The following is a 25085-nucleotide window of genomic DNA, read 5'->3' on the forward strand; positions in this document are numbered from 1 at the left end:
GCTGATGGTCTTGTTAATGGCGTTTGTGGTACTGTTGTGCGTATTATTGATTCTGAAAAAAGTAATCTTCCAAAGAAAGTTTTTGTGAAATTCGATGATGAACGTGTAGGTGTTAAGAGAAGAAAACAATTTAGAAGTAATTCATTAGATTTAGTTGACTCCACCGGTATTGAGCCAGAAGAGGAAAGGGCAACTAATAAGGGGGGATTGCGTCGTCAGTTTCCGTTAAAACTAGCTTGGGCATGTACAGTACATAAGGTCCAAGGCCTAACTGTAGATAAAGCTGTAGTTTCTCTCAATAAAATATTTTCTGCTGGCCAAGCATATGTAGCTTTAAGTCGTGTGAAAACTCTGTCAGGATTGATTATACAGGATTTTGAGGAAAAACGCATCTATTGTAAAGATAATGTTAAGGGTGCCATTGAAAATATGGCCCCATTTTTGGCAGATGGTATCACAACGCACCGATTTAATAAATGCACTTTCAGTGTATTTATGATGAATGTGCAAAGCTTGGCTTGTCATGTAGCAGATTTGGCATCATGTACACAGCATTTGCAGCTTAACTGTATTGCTGTTACAGAGACGTGGCTGCCTGCATCTGCGTCACTGGAATCGGTGAAGATAGCAGGTTACAGTTTTTACAACTGTCCGCGAAGTTCATCGTACAGTAGCAGTCATCCGGCACTGAGGGCATTGCAAGACCAACAACATGGTGGTGTTGGCATTTATTGTGCAGATAGTGTGACATGTAACATTTTAAATGTCCCACATGTCAATCTAGAATGCTTAGTGTTTGAAGTTGTAAATAATAATATAGTGGTGGCTATTGTTTATCGACCGCCATCTTATCCTGTGTCCTTGTTTAAGGAAAATATAGGTAGGTTACTTGATTGGCTTGAGCCACTAAGTAACACAGTTGCTGTGATGGGAGATTTCAATGATGACATTTTGAAATCATCTACAATTTCCCAGTTTATCACAGACAGAGGGTATACTCAGTTAGTGAGAGAGCCCACAACAGAAAGAGGGACATTAATAGATCACGTATATATAAAGACCTCATTTTATGTAGTAGAGGCATCAGTGGTACCAATTTATTTTAGTGACCATGAGGCTGTCGTTTGTACTTTTAAATAGATTGTTATATTACACACCAGACAGGCAGTATGTAAAACTATGTCAACTTGTTTAGAGTACAGTAAGTCAATGAAGCATGTTATAGGGTTATTTTTAAGTACTTTGATTTAGAATGTGAATTTTATTTCACTATAAGGATTGTACATTGTTTGCTTTTAAATATTAACGATATTGAAAGTTTTCCAATACTACATTATTGCAAAGAGGAGTATCGTTTTGTTTTAAAGTTATGTGCATGCAATGTTTATTATTAAAAAAAAAAAAAAAAAAAAAAAGTTAAAGGTTTCGTTTCCTCCATTAAGACAGCATTAAAAAAACTGTAGTACCTAACATTTTTTTGGAGCAAATTAATCATAATAGAAGTGATTTTATTTTTTTAAGTCAGAAATGGAAAAAGAATTTTGATAGAAAAATTTTAAGGGTCTTCCAGAAATATGCTGTTCTTGATGGAGGTTTTGCTTTACCGTGTCATGTCATGCAAAAAAAGCAAAAGGCACCGGTATGGTACTCTCATTAATGGGATGGGGTTCAATTCCCTGCGGTGCCCTGCTGACAGCATTTGACATTGACATGAAATGGCAATGAAATTGACATGAAATAAAAAGAAAACTTAGTACATAGTTTTTCAGTATATTCAATAATAAGTGGTTTGGAAGCAGCAATATATATTTTTTTAAATTGTTAAAATATTGTGGTTATTGTATAAAGTGCCCACCAGAATACTTAAAGCGGACAACCAAACCACATTTAATTCAGTTCAATTCAAACTATTTATAAAGCACATGGTATATATGTTTTCTATTAATATGACTAAAGTGGCACAGAGATATATCACTTTGGTTATCACTGTAGACACGAGGCAAGATTTCACATTAATCCATTTGAAATACAGGAATCAATGTTCCTTATTCAAAATTAGCAAAGTAAAAGGCAATTGCAAGTTTTGTTGTTGTCCCCAGTGCTACTGTAGTGCAACACAATGGCATATATATATATATATATATATATATATATATATATATATATATATATATATTATATATACATTAAACATGTATATTTATTGTGTCATATTAATTCCAACATGGAATGTTGGCAGAGGTGATGACACTACAGCCCTAAAAGAACCTATATGCACAGTAAGGTGAAGGTCAAAGGTACTATGTATGAGTTAAAAGACTGCCTGTTTTATGTTGGAACCAGTATTCACCATAGTTGCATTTGGCCAAGCAACTAGTCTTTTTACTGTGGTATCATGAAAGGGTTTGACATGTTGGGGACTATAAAGTATATGGCGTTAGTGTTTGTGGACAAAGATATGAAAGATTAAAAAAAAAAAAACAACTAGCTTTTGGCATTTGTCAGGACTATAGCATGACAGCATCTGGACGTATAGATGTGATAAGTAATGATCTGGGATGAGACTGTTGAGTTTGGTGCAAAGATCCAAATTTTGAATGGTTTGATAACAGGTACTTCCTATTTCATGGTGTGGTAACATCATTTGCCATGATTACATTTGACGTAGGAACTTGAGCATTATTGTGGCATCACGGATGTGTTTGAGATGTTGTAAAGCAGTCTCATGTGCTTGGCCTTAATTCCTGAGCAGTAGGACCCTGTAGTGTGGATAAAAGCAGTGACTGTTGGAAGTGGGCAGGGCTAGGCATAGAACCGATAAGATGACCTGACCCTCATTAATCTCAGTAAGTTTTATGGTGATTGGACCAAAATTAGTGATTTATAATAAGTAATGATGTCACAGCATTTCATCAAAAATCATGGTGCTGCCAGAGTGCAGTCCTGCAGTGTAGAGCAACAGTTTTTACGACATCACCCTGCAGCCTCCCTCCTATAGTAAAGTTGCAGCTGCATGCAGCAAGTATGCTCATTAGGAAGTTTGTCTGTACTAAGCGGTGATTTGTCATCATCAGAGGATCAAATGGCACCTCAGTCTGACCAGTGATGAGACTTATAGTGTTATTGACCTTTTTTCGAACGAACTCTTATGAACTAGGGCATGTTTTTCACTTAAGAAATCCATGTGGCAAGTAGGGGGTGCTAAAGATATTTTGAATGTACAAGCATGTTAACGTTGTAACTCTAATGAGAACTGCAAAATATCTCCTCCGCTAGTCCACTGAGTGCAGAATTATAGTCATTTCCTGTTTGATGGCGAGGGCCTGAAATCTCCCAGGCAGCCATTTGAATCATGATGGTGTAAGGAGATTGTGATATTTTCAATGATGAGGTCTCAAAGAACGATGTTGATCATTTTAAGTAGGGTTTAAAGGTTTTCAATGGTAAAAAATATGGTACTTCCTCTTTCCAAGGGGTGGGGCTATGGCGTTGACAACATCTGGACATGTAGATGTGGTCAGCATGGAAATGACATCATACGTGGCCATTTTGGTCAAGATAGGTTGGTTTATATGTAAGTTATATCAGTTTCGTCTCTCATGGCGAGATATCAAAGTTTGAGGCCACGCCCCCGCCATGCCCTTTCTCCTTTGAGAAAGTTTTGCATAACTTTTGATCACACATGCCTCTGGAAGCTTCAGAGTGATTTTCAGGTAAATACGATAAAGTCTGTAGGAGGAGTTCGTTCAAATGCAATGGCAAGAAACAAGCAAAAATGACCCTAAAAATGACACTTTTTTCAAAATGGCCGACTTCCTGTTGAAATTAGCCTAGAGGTGTAATGGACAACTTTGTACATCCTGGCATGGTAAATCAATGTGGTGAATTTCATTCATGTCGGTCCATGTAGTGGGCGGGGCTGGTTGATAGAAATATTGTAGGGGGCGCTATAGAGCCACTATGTCACTATTCCAGCATATGTCAATTTGGCTCAGTTCCACATCTGACCACGATCCTTCCTACCAAGTTTGGTGGAGATCGAGGGTACACCGGGTGAGTTACAAGTACTTCCTGTTTGGTGGCGTCGGACCAATATTCGCCATGGTTACGTTTGGCGAAGGAACTTGAGATTTTTATTGTGGTATCATGAAAGGGTTTGACCTGTTGTGAAGCACTTTCAAGAGTCTGGGCTTCATGCCTGAGGAGCAGGACCCCGGCAACTGAAAAAAAGCACTTCCTGTTGAAAGTGGGCGGGGCTTAGGGCTAGACCGGAAGTGGTCATATGGGTCTGTTCGGGACCAGACCATGACTAAACCCTGTGAGTTTGATGGTGATTGGGTGAAAAATGAGGGAGTTATACTTGTTTATGATGTCATGGCGTCTTATCGAAGTTCGCCATGGCGCCACGGTCTCGCCTTGCAGCGTAGAGCAACAGTCTTCACCAGATATCATCACCAACTTGTTTACAGGTGTCTGATCCAGTTTGACCTCAGTTGTGTTGAAAATGTCAGAGAAGTGGGTCTTCGAGTAAAAAACATGACTTCCTGTCGCCAGGGGGCGTGGCCTATTCATAATCCAATAATGACCACGTAGATGTGTTGAGGATGGGACTAGTATCATACGTGGCCATTTTGGGTCAGAAAAGTTGTTTAATGTGGGAGTTATATCAATTTCGTCTTTCATGGCGAGACATCAAACTTTGAGGCCACGCCCCTTGTACGCCGTTACTCCTTTGAGAAAGTTTTGCATAACTTTTGATCACACATGCCTTCTGAACATCCTCAGCCATTTTGGTGTCAATCCAACAATGTCTCTAGGAGGAGTTCGTTCAAATGCGAAGTCAGTAAAACGCCAAAATGGCGACTTTGACCCAAAATGGCTGACTTCCTGTTTTTTTTAAGACAGTGCTCCAAGAGGATTTTTTTTTCACCCCACGATTTAGAACAAGTGTACCGATTTTCATGAAGATTGATGACATGCAGTGGCGGGGCATCATAAATAGGTGGCGCTCTCGTTCAATTTTGCCCGAACAGTCCCGAGCACCCCACCATATGTAAATTTACGCATTCCTTTGGGGGGGTACGCAAAATTAGGCGCGTTTTCACGAATGTTCAGGTCCCCTACCATGCGATTTACTTTTGAGAAGAAGAATAATAAGAAGAAGAAGAATAAGGAAAAAACGGAGCAATTACAACAGGCCTTCGCACCGTCTTCGGTGCTCGGGCCTAATAATAAACGCTTGCATTACAATAGGCCTTCGCACCGCCTTCGGTGCTCGGGCCTAATAATTAAAGCTGCAAGCAGCGATGAAGGCCCTCGCACCTCTGGCGCCGCTCCGGCCTATTGCACCGCCCCCTCGGCCTGCAACCTCCCTCCCCAAGCAAGCTCGCTCTGGCTGGCAGCCGTACGCTCAGTCGTCCCCATGTTTCTGCCTCGTGTGGTCATTGTCTCTCTCTGACCATCATCTCATACATCAATGGGCCTAATAATGACATCAGAAGTGGTCATGACCTTGTTCTGACCAATAGTGTGAAACAAATCCAAACACAATCATGCTTTTAAGATCTGCAGATATCAACATGGCCAGTAGGTGGAGCTATAGTGTTTGATCTTGTACTAACATGTTGAGGTTCGGACTTTAATGACAACTGCCAAGTATCACGTCATTGGGTCAACCGAGTCCAGAGTTATAGCCACTTCCTGTTTGATGGCGAGGGACAGAAACCTCACAGGCAGCCATTTTATTCATGATGGTGTAAGCAGTTTGTTATATTGTGAGTCATGTGTTCATCAAGGATAATATTGATGAGTTTGAGTAGGTGTGTAGGGTTTTCAATGGGAAAAAAGGGGTACTTCCTGTTTCCAGGGGGCGGGGCTATGGCGTTGAAAACATCAGGACATGAAGAGGCTTTTTGGTTTGTACTGGCATGTTATATAAATATGCCACATTTCATGAATGTCAGTCAAAGCAGTGGTTGGAGCTGATAGAATAAATAATTATAGGGGGCGCTATAGAGCCACATAACCAGCATATGTCTATTTAAATCAGTTCCAGGCCTGACCACTGTCCTTCCTGCCGAGTTTGGTGGAGATCGGGAGTACTATGGGTCAGTTGCAAATACTTCCTGTTTCATGGCGATGAACGCCATTCGCCATGGTTTTGCTTGAGGAAGGAACTTGAGGATTGTTTTCGGTAGTATCACGAAAGAGTTTGACCTGATCTGAAGCACTTTTGAGTGTGTGGAGTTCATTCCTGAGGAGAGGGACCCCAGTGTCTGAAAAAGACACTTCCTGTTGAAAGTGGGCGGGGCTTAGACCAAGACCAGAAGTAGTTCAATGTATCTGTTCAGGAACAGACCCTGAGTAATTACTGTGAGTGTGATGGTGATTGGATGAAAATTGAGGGATTTATACTGATTAATGATGTCATGGCGTTTTATCCAAGTTTGTCATGACGCCACCGTCTGGCCATGCAGCAGTTGAGCAATGTCCAGGTGACAACATCTGGACATGTAGATGTGGTCAGCATGGAAATGACATCAAACGGGGCCATTTTGGTCAAGATAGGTTGTTTTATATGTAAGTTATGTCAGTTTCGTCTCTCATGGCGAGATATCAAAGTTTGAGGCCACGCCCCCGCCATGCCCTTTCTCCTTTGAGAAAGTTTTGCATAACTTTTGATCACACATGCCTCTGGAAGCTTCAGAGTGATTTTGAGGTAAATACGATATAATCTGTAGGAGGAGTTCGTTCAAATGCAATGGCAAGAAACAGGCAAAAATGACCCTGAAAATGACACGTTTTACAAAATGGCCGACTTCCTGTTGAAATTAGCCTATAGGTCTAATGGACAGTTTTGTGCATCCTGGCATAGTAAATCAATGTGGTGAATTTCATGCATGTCGGTCCACGTAGGGGGCGGAGCTGGTTGATCAAAATATTGTAGGGGGCGCTATAGAGCCACTATGTCACTATTCCAGCATATGTCAATTTGGCTCAGTTCCACGTCTGAATACGATCCTTCCTGCCGAGTTTGGTGGAGATCGATGATACACCGGGTGAGTTACAAGTACTTCCTGTTTGATGGCGTCGGACCAAGATTCGCCATGGTTACGTTTGGCGAAGGAACTTGAGATTTTTATTGTAGTATCATGAAAGGGTTTGACCTGTTGTGAAGCACTTTCAAGTGTCTGGGGTTCATGCCTGAGGAGAAGGACCACGACAACTGCAAAAAAGCACTTCCTGTTGAAAGTGGGCGGGGCTTAGGGCTAGACCGGAAGTGGTCATATGGGTGTGTTCGGGACCGGACCATGACTAAGCCCTGTGAGTTTGATGGTGATTGGGTGAAAAATGAGGGAGTTATAGTGATTGATGATGTCATGGCGTCTTATCGAAGTTCGCCATGGCGCCACGGTCTCGCCTTGCAGCGTAGAGCAACAGTCTTCACCGGATATCATCCCCAACTTGTTTTCAGGTGTCTGATGCAGTTTGACCCCGGTTGTGTTCAAAACGTCAGAGAAGTGGGTCTTCGAGTAAAAAACATGACTTCCTGTTGCCAGGGGGCGTGGCCTATTCATAATCCAATAATGACCACATAGATGTGTTGAGGATGGGACTAGTATCATACGAGGCCATTTTGGTCAGAAAAGTTGTTTTATGTGGGAGTTATATCAATTTCGTCTTTCATGGCGAGACATCAAACTTTGAGGCCACGCCCCCTGTACGCCGTTACTCCTTTGAGAGAGTTTTGCATAACTTTTGATCACACATGCCTTCTGAACATCCTCAGCCATTTTGGTGTCAATACGATAATATCTCTAGGAGGAGTTCGTTCAAATGCGAGGTCAGTAAAACGCCAAAATGGCGACTTTGACCCAAAATGGCCGCCTTCCTGTTTTTTTTAGAGCAGTTCTCCAAGAGGATTTTTTGTTCGCCTGAGCATTTAGAACATGTGTAGTGAGTTTCATAAAGATTGATGACGTGCAGTGGCGGGGCACCATAAATAGGTGGCGCTCTTGTTCAATTTTGCCCAAACAGTCCCGAGCACCCCAAAATATGAAATTTTTCACATTCCTTTGGGGGGGTACGCAAAATTTGGTGAGTTTTGGGGTATGTTGAGACCCCCAAAAATGCAATTCATTTGACGGGAGAATAATAAGAATAATTAAAGCTGCAAGCAGCGATGAAGGCCCTCGCACCTCTGGCGCCGCTCTGGCCTATTGCACCGCCCCCTCGGCCTGCAACCTCCCTCCCCAAGCAAGCTCGCTCTGGCTGGCAGCCGTACGCTCAGTCGTCCCCATGTTTCTGCCTCTTGTGGTCATTGTCTCTCTCTGACCATCATCTCATACATCAATGGGCCTAATAATGACATCAGAAGTGGTCATGACCTTGTTCTGACCAATAGTGTGAAACAAATCCAAACAAAATCATGCTTTTAAGATCTGCAGATATCAACATGGCCAGTAGGTGGAGCTATAGTGTTTGATCTTGTACTAACATGTTGAGGTTCGGACTTTAATGACAACTGCCAAGTATCACGTCATTGGGTCAACCGAGTCCAGAGTTATAGCCACTTCCTGTTTGATGGCGAGGGACAGAAACCTCACAGGCAGCCATTTTATTCATGATGGTGTAAGCAGTTTGTTATATTGTGAGTCATGTGTTCATCAAGGATAATATTGATGAGTTTGAGTAGGTGTGTAGGGTTTTCAATGGGATAAAAGGGGTACTTCCTGTTTCCAGGGGGCGGGGCTATGGCGTTGAAAACATCAGGACATGAAGAGGCTTTTTGGTTTGTACTGGCATGTTATATAAATATGCCACATTTCATGAATGTCAGTCAAAGCAGTGGTTGGAGCTGATAGAATAAATAATTATAGGGGGCGCTATAGAGCCACATAACCAGCATATGTCTATTTAAATCAGTTCCAGGCCTGACCACTGTCCTTCCTGCCGAGTTTGGTGGAGATCGGGAGTACTATGGGTCAGTTGCAAATACTTCCTGTTTCATGGCGATGAACGCCATTCGCCATGGTTTTGCTTGAGGAAGGAACTTGAGGATTGTTTTCGGTAGTATCACGAAAGAGTTTGACCTGATCTGAAGCACTTTTGAGTGTGTGGAGTTCATTCCTGAGGAGAGGGACCCCAGTGTCTGAAAAAGACACTTCCTGTTGAAAGTGGGCGGGGCTTAGACCAAGACCAGAAGTAGTTCAATGTATCTGTTCAGGAACAGACCCTGAGTAATTACTGTGAGTGTGATGGTGATTGGATGAAAATTGAGGGATTTATACTGATTAATGATGTCATGGCGTTTTATCCAAGTTTGTCATGACGCCACCGTCTGGCCATGCAGCGTTGAGCAATGTCCAGGTGACAACATCTGGACATGTAGATGTGGTCAGCATGGAAATGACATCAAACGGGGCCATTTTGGTCAAGATAGGTTGTTTTATATGTAAGTTATGTCAGTTTCGTCTCTCATGGCGAGATATCAAAGTTTGAGGCCACGCCCCCGCCATGCCCTTTCTCCTTTGAGAAAGTTTTGCATAACTTTTGATCACACATGCCTCTGGAAGCTTCAGAGTGATTTTGAGGTAAATACGATAAATCTGTAGGAGGAGTTCGTTCAAATGCAATGGCAAGAAACAGGCCAAAATGACCCTGAAAATGACACGTTTTACAAAATGGCCGACTTCCTGTTGAAATTAGCCTATAGGTCTAATGGACAGTTTTGTGCATCCTGGCATAGTAAATCAATGTGGTGAATTTCATGCATGTCGGTCCACGTAGGGGGCGGGGCTGGTTGATCAAAATATTGTAGGGGGCGCTATAGAGCCACTATGTCACTATTCCAGCATATGTCAATTTGGCTCAGTTCCACGTCTGAATACGATCCTTCCTGCCGAGTTTGGTGGAGATCGATGGTACACCGGGTGAGTTACAAGTACTTCCTGTTTGATGGCGTCGGACCAAGATTCGCCATGGTTACGTTTGGCGAAGGAACTTGAGATTTTTATTGTAGTATCATGAAAGGGTTTGACCTGTTGTGAAGCACTTTCAAGTGTCTGGGGTTCATGCCTGAGGAGAAGGACCACGACAACTGCAAAAAAGCACTTCCTGTTGAAAGTGGGCGGGGCTTAGGGCTAGACCGGAAGTGGTCATATGGGTGTGTTCGGGACCGGACCATGACTAAGCCCTGTGAGTTTGATGGTGATTGGGTGAAAAATGAGGGAGTTATAGTGATTGATGATGTCATGGCGTCTTATCGAAGTTCGCCATGGCGCCACGGTCTTGCTTTGCAGTGTAGAGCAACAGTCTTCACCGGATATCATCCCCAACTTGTTTTCAGGTGTCTGATGCAGTTTGACCCCGGTTGTGTTCAAAACGTCAGAGAAGTGGGTCTTCGAGTAAAAAACATGACTTCCTGTTGCCAGGGGGCGTGGCCTATTCATAATCCAATAATGACCACATAGATGTGTTGAGGATGGGACTAGTATCATACGAGGCCATTTTGGGTCAGAAAAGTTGTTTTATGTGGGAGTTATATCAATTTCGTCTTTCATGGCGAGACATCAAACTTTGAGGCCACGCCCCCTGTACGCCGTTACTCCTTTGAGAGAGTTTTGCATAACTTTTGATCACACATGCCTTCTGAACATCCTCAGCCATTTTGGTGTCAATACGATAATATCTCTAGGAGGAGTTCGTTCAAATGCGAGGTCAGTAAAACGCCAAAATGGCGACTTTGACCCAAAATGGCCGCCTTCCTGTTTTTTTTAGAGCAGTTCTCCAAGAGGATTTTTTGTTCGCCCGAGCATTTAGAACATGTGTAGTGAGTTTCATGAAGATTGATGACGTGCAGTGGCGGGGCACCATAAATAGGTGGCGCTCTTGTTCAATTTTGCCCGAACAGTCCCGAGCACCCCAAAATATGAAATTTTTCACATTCCTTTGGGGGGGGTACGCAAAATTTGGTGAGTTTTGGGGTATGTTGAGACCCCCAAAAATGCAATTCATTTGACGGGAGAATAATAAGAATAATAATAAACGCTTGCATTACAATAGGCCTTCGCACCGCCTTCGGTGCTCGGGCCTAATTAAAGCTGCAAGCAGCGATGAAGGCCCTCGCACCTCTGGCGCCGCTCTGGCCTATTGCACCGCCCCCTCGGCCTGCAACCTCCCTCCCCAAGCAAGCTCGCTCTGGCTGGCAGCCGTACGCTCAGTCGTCCCCATGTTTCTGCCTCGTGTGGTCATTGTCTCTCTCTGACCATCATCTCATACATCAATGGGCCTAATAATGACATCAGAAGTGGTCATGACCTTGTTCTGACCAATAGTGTGAAACAAATCCAAACACAATCATGCTTTTAAGATCTGCAGATATCAACATGGCCAGTAGGTGGAGCTATAGTGTTTGATCTTGTACTAACATGTTGAGGTTCGGACTTTAATGACAACTGCCAAGTATCACGTCATTGGGTCAACCGAGTCCAGAGTTATAGCCACTTCCTGTTTGATGGCGAGGGACAGAAACCTCACAGGCAGCCATTTTATTCATGATGGTGTAAGCAGTTTGTTATATTGTGAGTCATGTGTTCATCAAGGATAATATTGATGAGTTTGAGTAGGTGTGTAGGGTTTTCAATGGGATAAAAGGGGTACTTCCTGTTTCCAGGGGGCGGGGCTATGGCGTTGAAAACATCAGGACATGAAGAGGCTTTTTGGTTTGTACTGGCATGTTATATAAATATGCCACATTTCATGAATGTCAGTCAAAGCAGTGGTTGGAGCTGATAGAATAAATAATTATAGGGGGCGCTATAGAGCCACATAACCAGCATATGTCTATTTAAATCAGTTCCAGGCCTGACCACTGTCCTTCCTGCCGAGTTTGGTGGAGATCGGAAGTACTATGGGTCAGTTGCAAATACTTCCTGTTTCATGGCGATGAACGCCATTCGCCATGGTTTTGCTTGAGGAAGGAACTTGAGGATTGTTTTCGGTAGTATCACGAAAGAGTTTGACCTGATCTGAAGCACTTTTGAGTGTGTGGAGTTCATTCCTGAGGAGAGGGACCCCAGTGTCTGAAAAAGACACTTCCTGTTGAAAGTGGGCGGGGCTTAGACCAAGACCAGAAGTAGTTCAATGTATCTGTTCAGGAACAGACCCTGAGTAATTACTGTGAGTGTGATGGTGATTGGATGAAAATTGAGGGATTTATACTGATTAATGATGTCATGGCGTTTTATCCAAGTTTGTCATGACGCCACCGTCTGGCCATGCAGCATTGAGCAATGTCCAGGTGACAACATCTGGACATGTAGATGTGGTCAGCATGGAAATGACATCAAACGGGGCCATTTTGGTTAAGATAGGTTGTTTTATATGTAAGTTATGTCAGTTTCGTCTCTCATGGCGAGATATCAAAGTTTGAGGCCACGCCCCCGCCATGCCCTTTCTCCTTTGAGAAAGTTTTGCATAACTTTTGATCACACATGCCTCTGGAAGCTTCAGAGTGATTTTGAGGTAAATACGATATAATCTGTAGGAGGAGTTCGTTCAAATGCAATGGCAAGAAACAGGCCAAAATGACCCTGAAAATGACACGTTTTACAAAATGGCCGACTTCCTGTTGAAATTAGCAAAAAGGTGTAATGGACAGTTTTGTGCATCCTGGCATAGTAAATCAATGTGGTGAATTTCATGCATGTCGGTCCACGTAGGGGGCGAAGCTGGTTGATCAAAATATTGTAGGGGGCGCTATAGAGCCACTATGTCACTATTCCAGCATATGTCAATTTGGCTCAGTTCCACGTCTGAATACGATCCTTCCTGCCGAGTTTGGTGGAGATCGATGATACACCGGGTGAGTTACAAGTACTTCCTGTTTGATGGCGTCGGACCAAGATTCGCCATGGTTACGTTTGGCGAAGGAACTTGAGATTTTTATTGTACGTATCATGAAAGGGTTTGACCTGTTGTGAAGCACTTTCAAGTGTCTGGGGTTCATGCCTGAGGAGAAGGACCACGACAACTGCAAAAAAGCACTTCCTGTTGAAAGTGGGCGGGGCTTAGGGCTAGACCGGAAGTGGTCATATGGGTGTGTTCGGGACCGGACCATGACTAAGCCCTGTGAGTTTGATGGTGATTGGGTGAAAAATGAGGGAGTTATAGTGATTGATGATGTCATGGCGTCTTATCGAAGTTCGCCATGGCGCCACGGTCTTGCTTTGCAGCGTAGAGCAACAGTCTTCACCGGATATCATCCCCAACTTGTTTTCAGGTGTCTGATCCAGTTTGACCCCGGTTGTGTTCAAAACGTCAGAGAAGTGGGTCTTCGAGTAAAAAACATGACTTCCTGTTGCCAGGGGGCGTGGCCTATTCATAATCCAATAATGACCACATAGATGTGTTGAGGATGGGACTAGTATCATACGAGGCCATTTTGGGTCAGAAAATGTTGTTTTATGTGGGAGTTATATCAATTTCGTCTTTCATGGCGAGACATCAAACTTTGAGGCCACGCCCCCTGTACGCCGTTACTCCTTTGAGAGAGTTTTGCATAACTTTTGATCACACATGCCTTCTGAACATCCTCAGCCATTTTGGTGTCAATACGATAATATCTCTAGGAGGAGTTCGTTCAAATGCGAGGTCAGTAAAACGCCAAAATGGCGACTTTGACCCAAAATGGCTGACTTGCTGTTTTTTTTAGGACAGTGCTCCAAGAGGATTTTTTGTTCGCCCCACCATTTAGAACAAGTGTACCGATTTTCATGAAGATTGATGACATGCAGTGGCGGGGCATCATAAATAGGTGGCGCTCTCGTTCAATTTTGCCCGAACAGTCCCGAGCACCCCACCATATGTAAATTTACACATTCCTTTGGGGGGGTAGGCAAAATTTGGTGAGTTTTCGAGCATGGGCAGTACCCCAAAAATGTGTTTGAGTTTTGAGAAGAATAATAAGAATAAGAAGAAGAAGAAGAAGAAAAAACGCTTGCATTACAATAGGCCTTCGCACCGCCTTCGGTGCTCGGGCCTAATTAAAGCTGCAAGCAGCGATGAAGGCCCTCGCACCTCTGGCGCCGCTCCGGCCTATTGCACCGCCCCCTCGGCCTGCAACCTCCCTCCCCAAGCAAGCTCGCTCTGGCTGGCAGCCGTACGCTCAGTCGTCCCCATGTTTCTGCCTCGTGTGGTCATTGTCTCTCTCTGACCATCATCTCATACATCAATGGGCCTAATAATGACATCAGAAGTGGTCATGACCTTGTTCTGACCAATAGTGTGAAACAAATCCAAACAAAATCATGCTTTTAGGATCTGCAGATATCAACATGGCCAGTAGGTGGAGCTATAGTGTTTGATCTTGTACTAACATGTTGAGGTTCGGACTTTAATGACAACTGCCAAGTATCACGTCATTGGGTCAACCGAGTCCAGAGTTATAGCCACTTCCTGTTTGATGGCGAGGGACAGAAACCTCACAGGCAGCCATTTTATTCATGATGGTGTAAGCAGTTTGTTATATTGTGAGTCATGTGTTCATCAAGGATAATATTGATGAGTTTGAGTAGGTGTGTAGGGTTTTCAATGGGAAAAAAGGGGTACTTCCTGTTTCCAGGGGGCGGGGCTATGGCGTTGAAAACATCAGGACATGAAGAGGCTTTTTGGTTTGTACTGGCATGTTATATAAATATGCCACATTTCATGAATGTCAGTGAAAGCAGTGGTTGGAGCTGATAGAATAAATAATTATAGGGGGCGCTATAGAGCCACATAACCAGCATATGTCTATTTAAATCAGTTCCAGGCCTGACCACTGTCCTTCCTGCCGAGTTTGGTGAAGATCGGGAGTACTATGGGTCAGTTGCAAATACTTCCTGTTTCATGGCGATGAACGCCATTCGCCATGGTTTTGCTTGAGGAAGGAACTTGAGGATTGTTTTCGGTAGTATCACGAAAGTGTTTGACCTGATCTGAAGCACTTTTGAGTGTGTGGAGTTCATTCCTGAGGAGAGGGACCCCAGTGTCTGAAAAAGACACTTCCTGTTGAAAGTGGGCGGGGCTTAGACCAAGACCAGAAGTAGTTCAATGTATCTGTTCAGGAACAGACCCTGAGTAATTACTGTGAGTGTGATGGTGATTGAATGAAAATTGAGGGATTTACACTGATTAATGATGTCATGGCATTTTATCCAAGTTTGTCATGACGCCACCGTCTGGCCATGCAGCGTAGAGCAACAGTCTTCACCGGATATCATCCCCAACTTGTTTACAGGTGTGTGATGCAGTTTGACCTCAGTTCTGTTCAAAACGTCAGAGAAGTGGGTCTTCAAGTAAAAAACATGACTTCCTGTCGCCAGGGGGCGTGGCCTATTCATATTCCTATAATGACAACGTAGATGTGTTGAGGATGGGACTAGTATCCTACGTGACCATTTTGGTTCAGAAATGTTGTTTTATTCGGGAGTTATAACAATTTCGTCTTTCATGGCGAGACATCAAGCTTTGAGGCCCCGCCCCCTGTACGCCGTTACTCCTTTGAGAAAGTTTTGCATAACTTTTGATCACACATGCCTTCTGAACATCCTGAGCCATTTTGGTGTCAATCCGATGATATCTCTAGGAGGAGTTTGTTCAAATGCGAGGTCAGTAAAATGCCAAAATGGCGACTTTGACCCAAAATGGCCGACTTCCTGTTTTATTTAGACCTATACTATAATTTCTTTTTTTGTTCCCCCCACCATGTGGAACATGTGTACAAAGTTTCATGAAGATTGATAACTTGCAATGGAGGGGCATCACAAATAGGTGGCGCTCTCGTTCAATTTTGCCTGAACAGTCCCGACCACCCCAAATTATTAAATTTTTCGCATTCCAATGGGGGGGTAGACAAAATTTGGTGAGTTTTGGAGCATGTTCAGGCCCCCAAAAATGCAATTCAATGTGCGAAATAAAAATAATAATAATAAGAATAAACGCTTGCATTACAATAGGCCTTCGCACCGCCTTCGGTGCTCGGGCCTAATAATAAACGCTTGCATTTCAATAGGCCTTCGCACCGCCTTCGGTGCTCGGGCCTAATAAACTTTTGCATTACAATAGGCCTTCGCACCGCCTTCGGTGCTCGGGCCTAAATAATAAACTTTTGCATTACAACAGGCCTTCGCACCGCCTTCGGTGCTCGGGCCTAATTAAAGCTGCAAGCAGCGATGAAGGCCCTCGCACCTCTGGCGCCGCTTCGGCCTATTGCACCGCCCCATCAGCTGGCAACCTCCCTCCCCAAGCAAGCTCGCTCTGGCTGGCAGCCATATGCTCACTCGTCCCCAGGTATTCTGCCTTGGGGGGTCATTGTCTCTCTCTGACCATCATCTCATACATCAATGTGCCCAATAATGACATCAGAAGTGTTCATGACCATGTTCTGACAAATAGTGTCAAATAAATCCAAACAAAAGCATGGTTTTAAGATCTGCAGATATCAACATGGCCAGTAGGTGGTGCTATAGTGTTTGATCATGTACTAACATGTTGAGGTTGGGACTTTAATGACAACTGCCAAATATCAGGTACTTTGGTCAAGTGAGTCCAGAGTTATAGTCACTTCCTGTTTGATGGCGAGGGACAGAAACCTCACAGGCAGCCATTTTAATCATGATGGTGTAAGGAGATTGTGATATTTTCAATCATGAGGTCTCCAAGGATGATATTGATGAGTTAGATAGTTCAAAAATGATATCAGAGACCTTCGTGACAGAGATATATACACATAGATGCCTCAGTGGCACATCAAGACAGCCACCATCTTGGGCTGGGTTTCTGACAAGCATTCAGACTTGGTCAGAGCAGTCGGAATGTCTGTGAAACCAAAATGCCAGATTTTAGTGCTGCATACAGATGTTTCTGTGAAAGAAACGAGACCAAGAAACAAGAGATGACATTTAACAAGGTATTCGTGGTTTTATATTATTTAACTTATGAACTTGTTGAATTTGGTGTATGTCTTAAGTCAACATCAATTGAACTGGCTTATGTCAGGACAATAAAATCAGAAATGTGTTTTAGTAAGTTGATGATTACCGTAAGATGACTTAAGTGGTGTCTGGCAATCAGGCATTTCATATTGTGCTAAGTAGGTCATGTTAATTCCACATTATCTATTAAATCAGTTTCATGGCGCTAACATTAACTTTAACTGCTGAACTGTAGTTACAGAAGAACTGAGAACAGACAACGTTCAGATGGATTTGTTTTGTATGTTTCCAGAAGATAAATGGAGGAGGCAGCATGGGTAGCAGCACTCAGAAGGAGAGACTTTGTATCGAATGACTGTTCAGCCGCCTGCAGCCATCACTTTAACCCAGAGGACTTTGACAGGACTAAATGATTATAAAATACACTATTATAAACAGTACCTTCTGAATTAGCCCTTAAGTGCCTACTCTTACCAATTTGTGTGGTTTTGACTTCTTCTCTTTCCCTTATGTTTTATTTATATTTCATATAATTCATAATGAAAGCACAAATATAACTCCATACATGAGCATCACTATTATTATTTCTTTGAGTTTTGGACAAAAAAAATCTGTATGCGTGTGGGTGTGTGTATCTTAGTGTGTGTAAGTGTATGATATAAATAAAACAAATGAATCTGTTGTATTATAAATATGTTTGACATTTATAATAAACCAAACCGATTAAAAATGGTATGGAAATCCAGCATGTTTTTTGTTGATAGACCTCTGTTTCAGTTGACTAATGCAGTAAGTATACGCAGCTTCGTCCAGCCCAAGATGGTGGGCAGTTGATGCATTATTCCTATGGACTGCAACGTCAGAGATGGCATCTACATGTATTTATTTATGCCTTCGTGACCTTTAGCTTCCAGACATCTGCAATCTCTGAGTGCCCATCACAATGGGAGCAACACAACTTCCATTAATAATCCCTTCTAACAGGCAAGACATGATAGTGTGTGGTTTTCTCCATATGCTTTAAATTTATGTTAAACATGAACTGTATTGGCAGAGATTTCAGTTTAATATTAAATAGATTTGTCATTGTTTTTTTTTATTGTGTATGTTGTATAAAGTGAGTATTGAGCCTGCAGTGAGGTGAGTGCAACCATTCATTTGTCTGTTAATTATTATTAGTTTATTTGTTATCTGTCCTGCATTTATTGCAGTGTGCAGACATGAGGGAAATATTACTTACTGATTTTTCCTAAAGTTTATGTTTATGTGTAAGTGTGATATGTTTTGGTTCTGTGTTTATGGTTTAATTTCTTTGATTTATCTTTATTTACTAAAGGAACGTCATGTTACTCTATGTGTATTTATATGTTGTGTATTTTATATAGTGTAAATTATGTAATAATTCATTCACTCTTATTCATGTGTTTATTTTGATTGGTTTATTGTTGTTATCTGTCTTGCTAATTATTAGTTTGATGGATTATATTAGTTTTTTTCTTTGTTATGTTTCCTAATTTATGTCTTTTTTATTTTGTTTTTCCATTATTTAAATAAATTCAGACATGAAGGGGTTAAAATGGCTCTCATCAGATGTAATTATGTGGTATTTGTTTAATTTTGTTTAATTTAATTTATTTAATTATTTTTTTTTTTGTCTGACAGTCATTTCGGTGTTGGACATGCAGTTTTGTCATCTGATTTCCTGTAACGTGACCAAGCATCATTTTAGACCAATAAACAGAGGTTGTTTTCTGTCCGTGCATGCTGATTGGCTGAAGGAAATTTCAAACTTCCACTTATAAGCAGCCACCGGCAGTTACTCATCCGGTTTGTCTGTATCTGTGGCTGCGTAAGCATACACAGAGAAAGGCAAGCTACCCTTTGCTTTCAAAAGCTTTCAAAGAGAGAGATTTTGCTGTTCAGGAGATTTCGTGGATTAATTGATTGCAGCTGCCTTCCCAGCGATACAAGGTAAGGTTTATTTTTCAGTAAATACGCAGTTATATTAAGTTAAGTGTAATGTCTGAGTGTTGGCGCGCTCTTTTTGTGAGCGCTCGTTAGGGTGCATCATTTGAATTTAGCAAACTGTGAACGCATGCTAAGCTTATTTAAACACAGAATGGTAGTAGTGCTTTTTTTGTAACTGATTGCTGTTAACTTCGGCTGTTTAAATGATCCAGTACGTGTTTTTTTCACGTGGCTGCGGACTTTGTTTCAACGGCTGTGTGCTGTTTGGTGTGGAGCTTCGTGTTGTGGTGCTGTTGAGTTCGTTGTAGGCCTAAATATTAAAGAATACCATGGCATTGTTATATATCGTCGGAAAAGTCTTTCTCTTAGCTTTCCGAAAATGTTGGAATGGAAGTCATAGCCTAAATATTCAAGGCGTTAGGGCTGTTTGAAAACGTCTTTCATTTTTTTTTTTTTTTTTTTTTTTTTTTTTTTTTTGGCTGGGTTTTTTTCTGGTGTTTCATGAGCGGTGCATGAGTACTGTTACATGATGCAGTACTGGTGGTCAGATCATAAATATTTAAGAAGTCCCTGTGGTTTTAATCTGTGTGATTTCTCCATTTTTTTATTTATTTATTTTTTTTGCTGGGTTTTTTTTTCTGGTGTTTCATGAGCTGTGCATGAGTAATGTTACATGATGCAGTTCTGGTGGTCAGAGCATGAATATTTAAGAAGGCACTGTGGTTTTAATCTGTGTGATTTCTTCTTTTTATTTTTTTTTTGCTGGGTTTTTTTCTGGTGTTTCATGAGCTGTGCATGAGTACTGTTACATGATGCAGTTCTGGTGGTCAGAGCATGAATATTTAAGAAGTCACTGTGGTTTTAATCTGTGTGATTTCTTCTTTTTATTTTTTTTTGCTGGGTTTTTTCTGGTGTTTCATGAGCTGTGCATGAGTACTGTTACATGATGCAGTTCTGGTGGTCAGAGCATGAATATTTAAGAAGTCACTGTGCTTTTAATCTGTGTGAATATTTAAGGAGGCACTGTGGTTTCACTGTGTGTTATTCTGTTTTATTTTTTCTGTGTTTTTTTTGGCATGTTATGAGGTGAGCATGAGTGTGTTAAATTTCTGATCCAGTTATGGTGGCCATACTGTCAATATTGAAGGATTTATTGTGGTTTGAATATGTATTTTTTTTTTTTTGTTTGTGTTACATTTATCTATCTGTCTGTCTGTCTGTCTCTTTATCTCACTCTGTCTCTTTATCTATCTCTTTTTCTGTCTGTCTGTCTGTCTCTCTTTGTCTCTGTCTGTCTTTATCTGACTCTGTCTCTCTCTTTGTCTGTTTGTCTCTGTGTCTTTATCTCTCTGTATGTTTTTCTATCTTTTTTCCCAATTTGTATTCTAGTTTAATGTAACATTGAAATGTTTAGCTTTTTCTTTGAAAGTTAGTGTCATTCAGTGTCCTTGGCTTTATTTATATATGTAATTTTAGATGGAGATGAATTGAATATTGACAGAGAATATGCAGAGGAATTGAACTTAACCATTCTGCTTTCTCAGAAATGTGATGAAAGAATGATTTCTAGGCCTCTTTGCACCCTGTTTGCCTATCTTTTTGTCCTCTTCCTATTTGGCTTACCTCGTCATTTCCCCCCTTTTTATATATATATATATATATATATATATATATATATATATATATATATATATATATATATATATATATATATATTCCCCTCTTTTTAGTGATCTGAAATAATACTTTTACACCTTTTTATGGCTTTTTGGTTTCTGAGAATTCTTAACAAAGAATTTCAGAAGAATGAACGACTTTGTTACTGTACAATAATCAAATTGTAAATACTTTAATGTTTTTCTGTCTTCGTAGATGCCGCGTGGGAGGTCGTACCTACGTTCTGAAGCCGCTAAGAAGCGCAATGTTGACCAACTCACGCTCCGAGTTGGTCATGCACAGCCTTCCGCTACATTTTGTGGACGTATGTATTTATTTATTTCTTGATTTCTTTTTTTTTTTTTTTTTTTTTTATTGTTTGTGTTTAATATGTTTGAATCTGCTCTTTTATGGTGATGATAATATATATAAAATATACATTATCACAAAATTACACTAAATATATGAAATGTTTAATGTATATGTTTAAATAAATTTTAAAATAAATATACTGACATAAAATAACAATAATGATTATATGAAGTAATAATAATGATAATCTCATTTTTATTAATGGATAATTCTAATGACATAAAATATATGCTAAATATAAAATGACCTAAATTTTAAAAACCATAAAAAAAATTCTGAAGATCGGATTAGTTTTTATTATTATCATTTTTACAGTTTTTAAATGTAATAAATGTAATTGTATATTTAGCTTTAATATGCCATTATAATTGATTATTAATAATAGTAATAATAACAATATTAAGCTTTACAGTATATATTAACATTACTGAAGGTTTTTCTTTTTTTTCTCTCAACAGAGCGTGGCACAGGCTTGCGTCACAAAGTCCGTAGATGGCCAGTGAGTGTCTATACTGGGCGTAGTAACAAGCTGGTCATCCCTGAGGGAACTCCAGGCAAGCAGGTATAAGAAATCACACATGTAGTCCAGAGAATACCTTCTGATTTTTATCTTAAGAAGCTATTCATTTAGCTTTTGTGTGTTGCTTTATTTTGTCATTTCTAGTTCGTTTTGCTTGTTGGAGACTCCCATCTTCGCGCTGTTGCTGATGGGATAGTCAAAATGCCAGGAGAAAAGCTGTCTTTTGGCATTATGGCGACTCCCGGTGCCGACGCTAATCAGCTGCGTACAGAGGTTTCACATGCGGTGATTCCTCTGGTCCCAGACGCAGTCTGTCTCATGGCACCCAGCAACAACCTTACGGCCAGCCGAACCGTTGATGAAGCGGGACAGGCTTTTAGCCAATATTTGAGGACAGCGTGCGAACGCTGGCCGAAGGTATGATACATCTATTTTAAGGTGGTGACATTTTTAAGGTTGACTTTGCAATTACTGAAGAATTATTTCTTCTATCTAAAGGTCTTTGTGGTGGATTCTGTCCCGCGACTTACGGTCCCAGGGGAATACCAAGAGCTCATGCGGCAAGAGTTCCACCGTCAGTCAGTACGTCTGGGTAAGTTCAGGATAAAATGTGAAGTTGATAGTAATTATGTATTCATAGGTTTTGTAAATGAAGTGTGTAGGATTCTATTTCAATTGTATTGTTTGTAATAATGAAATTGATACATGTACTCCTTATTTTTCTAATATATGATGTTAATGTCATTTAGGTGTCAAGTATTGGCACATGGCTGACCATTTCCCCCTGGGACGTCGGGAGTTGTGGTGCCCTGATGGTGTAAGTGCAAACTATTGCCTTGATGGAACACATCTAAAAATACTAACATGTCATGTTTGACAGAATGTGTAACATACATAAATAATTTTATTTTTTTCACATTGTTTCTTTAGATCCACCTTAGTGATAACGTTGGGATGCCAATCCTTGTGCAGTTGCTGTGGAGTGCCGCCTACCAGCAACTGGAGACACCAGCACCTGTGCCACCGGTGCAACGCCAGGTGTCTCCTAAGCCATCTGTGCCAAGGATTGCTCCCAGAGTGGTTGTGAAGGGGGAGGTACCAGCTACACGTCCACCCCCTTCCGAGTGGACGCTGGTGGAATCGGGCAGGAAGGTAATGGGCTGAATATTCATCACGGATTTAGATAATTTATGGTTAAAGATGAATATTTAAATAATCTGTATTTCTCATTATGTGACATTACAGAGGAACCATTCGGGAGAAGCTGGGCATGCCCCTGCTTCACCCAAGAGGAGGGTGGTTCCCCGCCAGGTTTGTTTTTATCTTTTTAGATTAAACAGTTACATGATAATAGTTTAGTTTGTGTGATTGTATTTATTTATTTATTTATTTTCTGTTAGAAAAGTGTTACACAGAAATTGCCTGAAACTATGTTCGTGCATTTATTTTGCAGGCGGATGGCACTCCGGTGGCCTTAAGGGAGTGTTTCATCCCACTCAATCCTGTCCGATTCTCTACATCTATTCTGGCTGCCATGGATAAGTCTTTTCCATCGGCTCTTGGCGACTTTCCTACAGGCAAACCGGTAATTGTTTTGGAGATTCTTTTATTTGTGTCATAGTAAAATAGCTTTCTTTCTACCACCTTTTCATCTTAATGATATTGCAGATAATTTCTCAAGGAGATATTGTACAGATACTTATACCTTTGTTATTTTTTTTTTTTTTTTTTTTTTTAGCCCTTGCCTGAGGAACCTCGTCGCAGGTCTGCTGTCATTAAGCAGACGCGGGTTAGGCAGCAGGTGTGTAATGTTTCTAATGCATATAATTTGTGGTACAATACATGTAGCAGCAGTCATGCCAAAGTGTCATTATTAATGGGGGTTTTCATGTTTATATTTTTAGAGGACACCTACAACAGACGCAGCGTTGGAAAAGGTAAGACAAATTTGTCAATCATTTCTGAATTTTTATTGCATTTTGTTTATAAAGAACATAGTCTGTTTTTGTCAAGTTAGTTTCACTGAACATGAACTAAAAAAGCATCAATATCATTTCACTCCAAAAATGAAAGGAATGGAAATCTATATTTTTTTTTTCTTTTGTCTTTGTGTATAGTTTAATGTGGGAATTTATATTTTTGTTTAAATGTAGGTTGAGGCCACACCAAGCCTGGTGTCTGCCTGTGATGTGCCAGGGCCCACCTGTTCTGAGGCGGTTCCGACGGCTGTCCAGGTGCCAGCGGGTGGTGGCTTGCAGCGCACACAAGAAGCCACCACAGGTAGGAGTGCCTCTAACCCTTGTTTGTGTTCTACAGGCCCACCGGTTCCTCTTGTTTCAGGGACTACAGTTCAAACGGTTACTGATAACGCTAATGATGCACTCATTTCATGTAGTGTTGTAGCTGCAGCCAAACACATGGTATCTCCTGTTTGTACTTGGCGACCGTCAGATGTGGATCAGGTCATTGTAGAAGGGAAGAAGTTAGAAGCATTTATGGCTAGGGAAAGTCAGAAAAAAGGCAGAGAAAAGGAGCTATGCAAGTTGGTTGAGCAGCATAGTGTGTTAGGTAGGAGGTGGAAGGTTAAGACAGGTTGGGTAGTTCGTGGAGATTTTGACGTGTCTGATGAGGAGTTACAAATGCAAGAGAAGCTACAGGAGTATTTGGTTCGGGATGGGATGTGTCTTCTGGATCTCCATGATGCTGTAAGTCTGGTTATCCAGCACAGTGAGTATTTTGCGGTTGTAGATTGTGGGATACGCAATAATGAGGGTTTAGCAACAGAAACTGGAACCTCAGTTGTTGTGTTCAACACCTGCTTCAATGACCTGATGCTACACATCGGGAACCTGAAGAAGTCGTTGGATGCACGGTGGTATGGTGTTTCCAGAATTGTTGTAGAGGAGAGTAATGTGGATTTAGAAAGAGATGTAGTGTTTGTTGATGTCAGTTCTCCTAGTTATGTTAGATCACTCAGGGGAACCTTTCATCAGGGGGATTCTCGTTTTTTGTATGGTGGTCTTCAGTGTGCAGCAGTAAGCTTAGTAGCGTTGGCTAAACATTGTGTAGGCAGTGTGTTCACATGGCAGTCTGAAACTTTGGATAAGGTGGTAGTTTTAGGTGATGAACTTTATAGTTATTTGCGTGACAGTGATTTCATCAGTGGTGGACATGAACTGCTCTGTGTTTCGGATTTGCCCAAAGAGAGAGTCATTGATGGACAGAGGTTTGACTTTGAGTATGGAGATTATGTTGCAGGACAAGTAGGCGTAGTTGAGGGAGAATTTATTGATGCAGGTGTGCACACCACTCTCCGTGACGGATTGGAAAAGGTGTGCACAAAGTATGAAACCTGCTTTTTGACACTGAGTGGCAGCACTTCTGCCATCATCAGTCACGAGGGACAGTATGCAGTTGTGGATTCCCATGCACGCAGTGCAGATGGGATGGTTGATGAGACAGGGAATAGTGTAGTTGTTTATTTCAGTAGTCTTATTCAGGTGTACAACTACATACACAGGCTTTCTGATGCTCTCAAACAAACATTGTTTGAGATCAGTGGAGTAAAGGTGATTTGCAAAGTGACTCAGAGT

At 41.4% G+C, this 25085-nt stretch overlaps 2 protein-coding genes across 2 annotated transcripts in view; one reads left to right on the forward strand and one right to left on the reverse strand.

Annotated features, from left to right (window-relative positions):
- LOC121635284 (zinc finger protein 665-like) overlaps positions 1-25085 on the reverse strand; it is a 645425-nt gene that overhangs the window by 447006 nt on the left and 173334 nt on the right. The window lies entirely within an intron of this gene.
- Positions 1-25085, forward strand: part of LOC121635920 — a 51223-nt gene that overhangs the window by 6771 nt on the left and 19367 nt on the right. The window contains exons 3-12 of the mRNA XM_041979336.1: positions 21431-21534; positions 21637-21909; positions 21991-22084; positions 22242-22309; positions 22423-22644; positions 22738-22803; positions 22946-23077; positions 23231-23293; positions 23397-23429; positions 23646-23772. Of these exons, the coding sequence (XP_041835270.1) occupies positions 21431-21534; positions 21637-21909; positions 21991-22084; positions 22242-22309; positions 22423-22644; positions 22738-22803; positions 22946-23077; positions 23231-23293; positions 23397-23429; positions 23646-23772 (1182 nt within the window). The remainder of the gene's footprint in view (positions 1-21430; positions 21535-21636; positions 21910-21990; positions 22085-22241; positions 22310-22422; positions 22645-22737; positions 22804-22945; positions 23078-23230; positions 23294-23396; positions 23430-23645; positions 23773-25085) is intronic.

The sequence above is a fragment of the Melanotaenia boesemani genome, chromosome 24, assembly GCF_017639745.1.
Source record: "Melanotaenia boesemani isolate fMelBoe1 chromosome 24, fMelBoe1.pri, whole genome shotgun sequence".
Classification (NCBI taxonomy): domain Eukaryota; kingdom Metazoa; phylum Chordata; class Actinopteri; order Atheriniformes; family Melanotaeniidae; genus Melanotaenia; species Melanotaenia boesemani.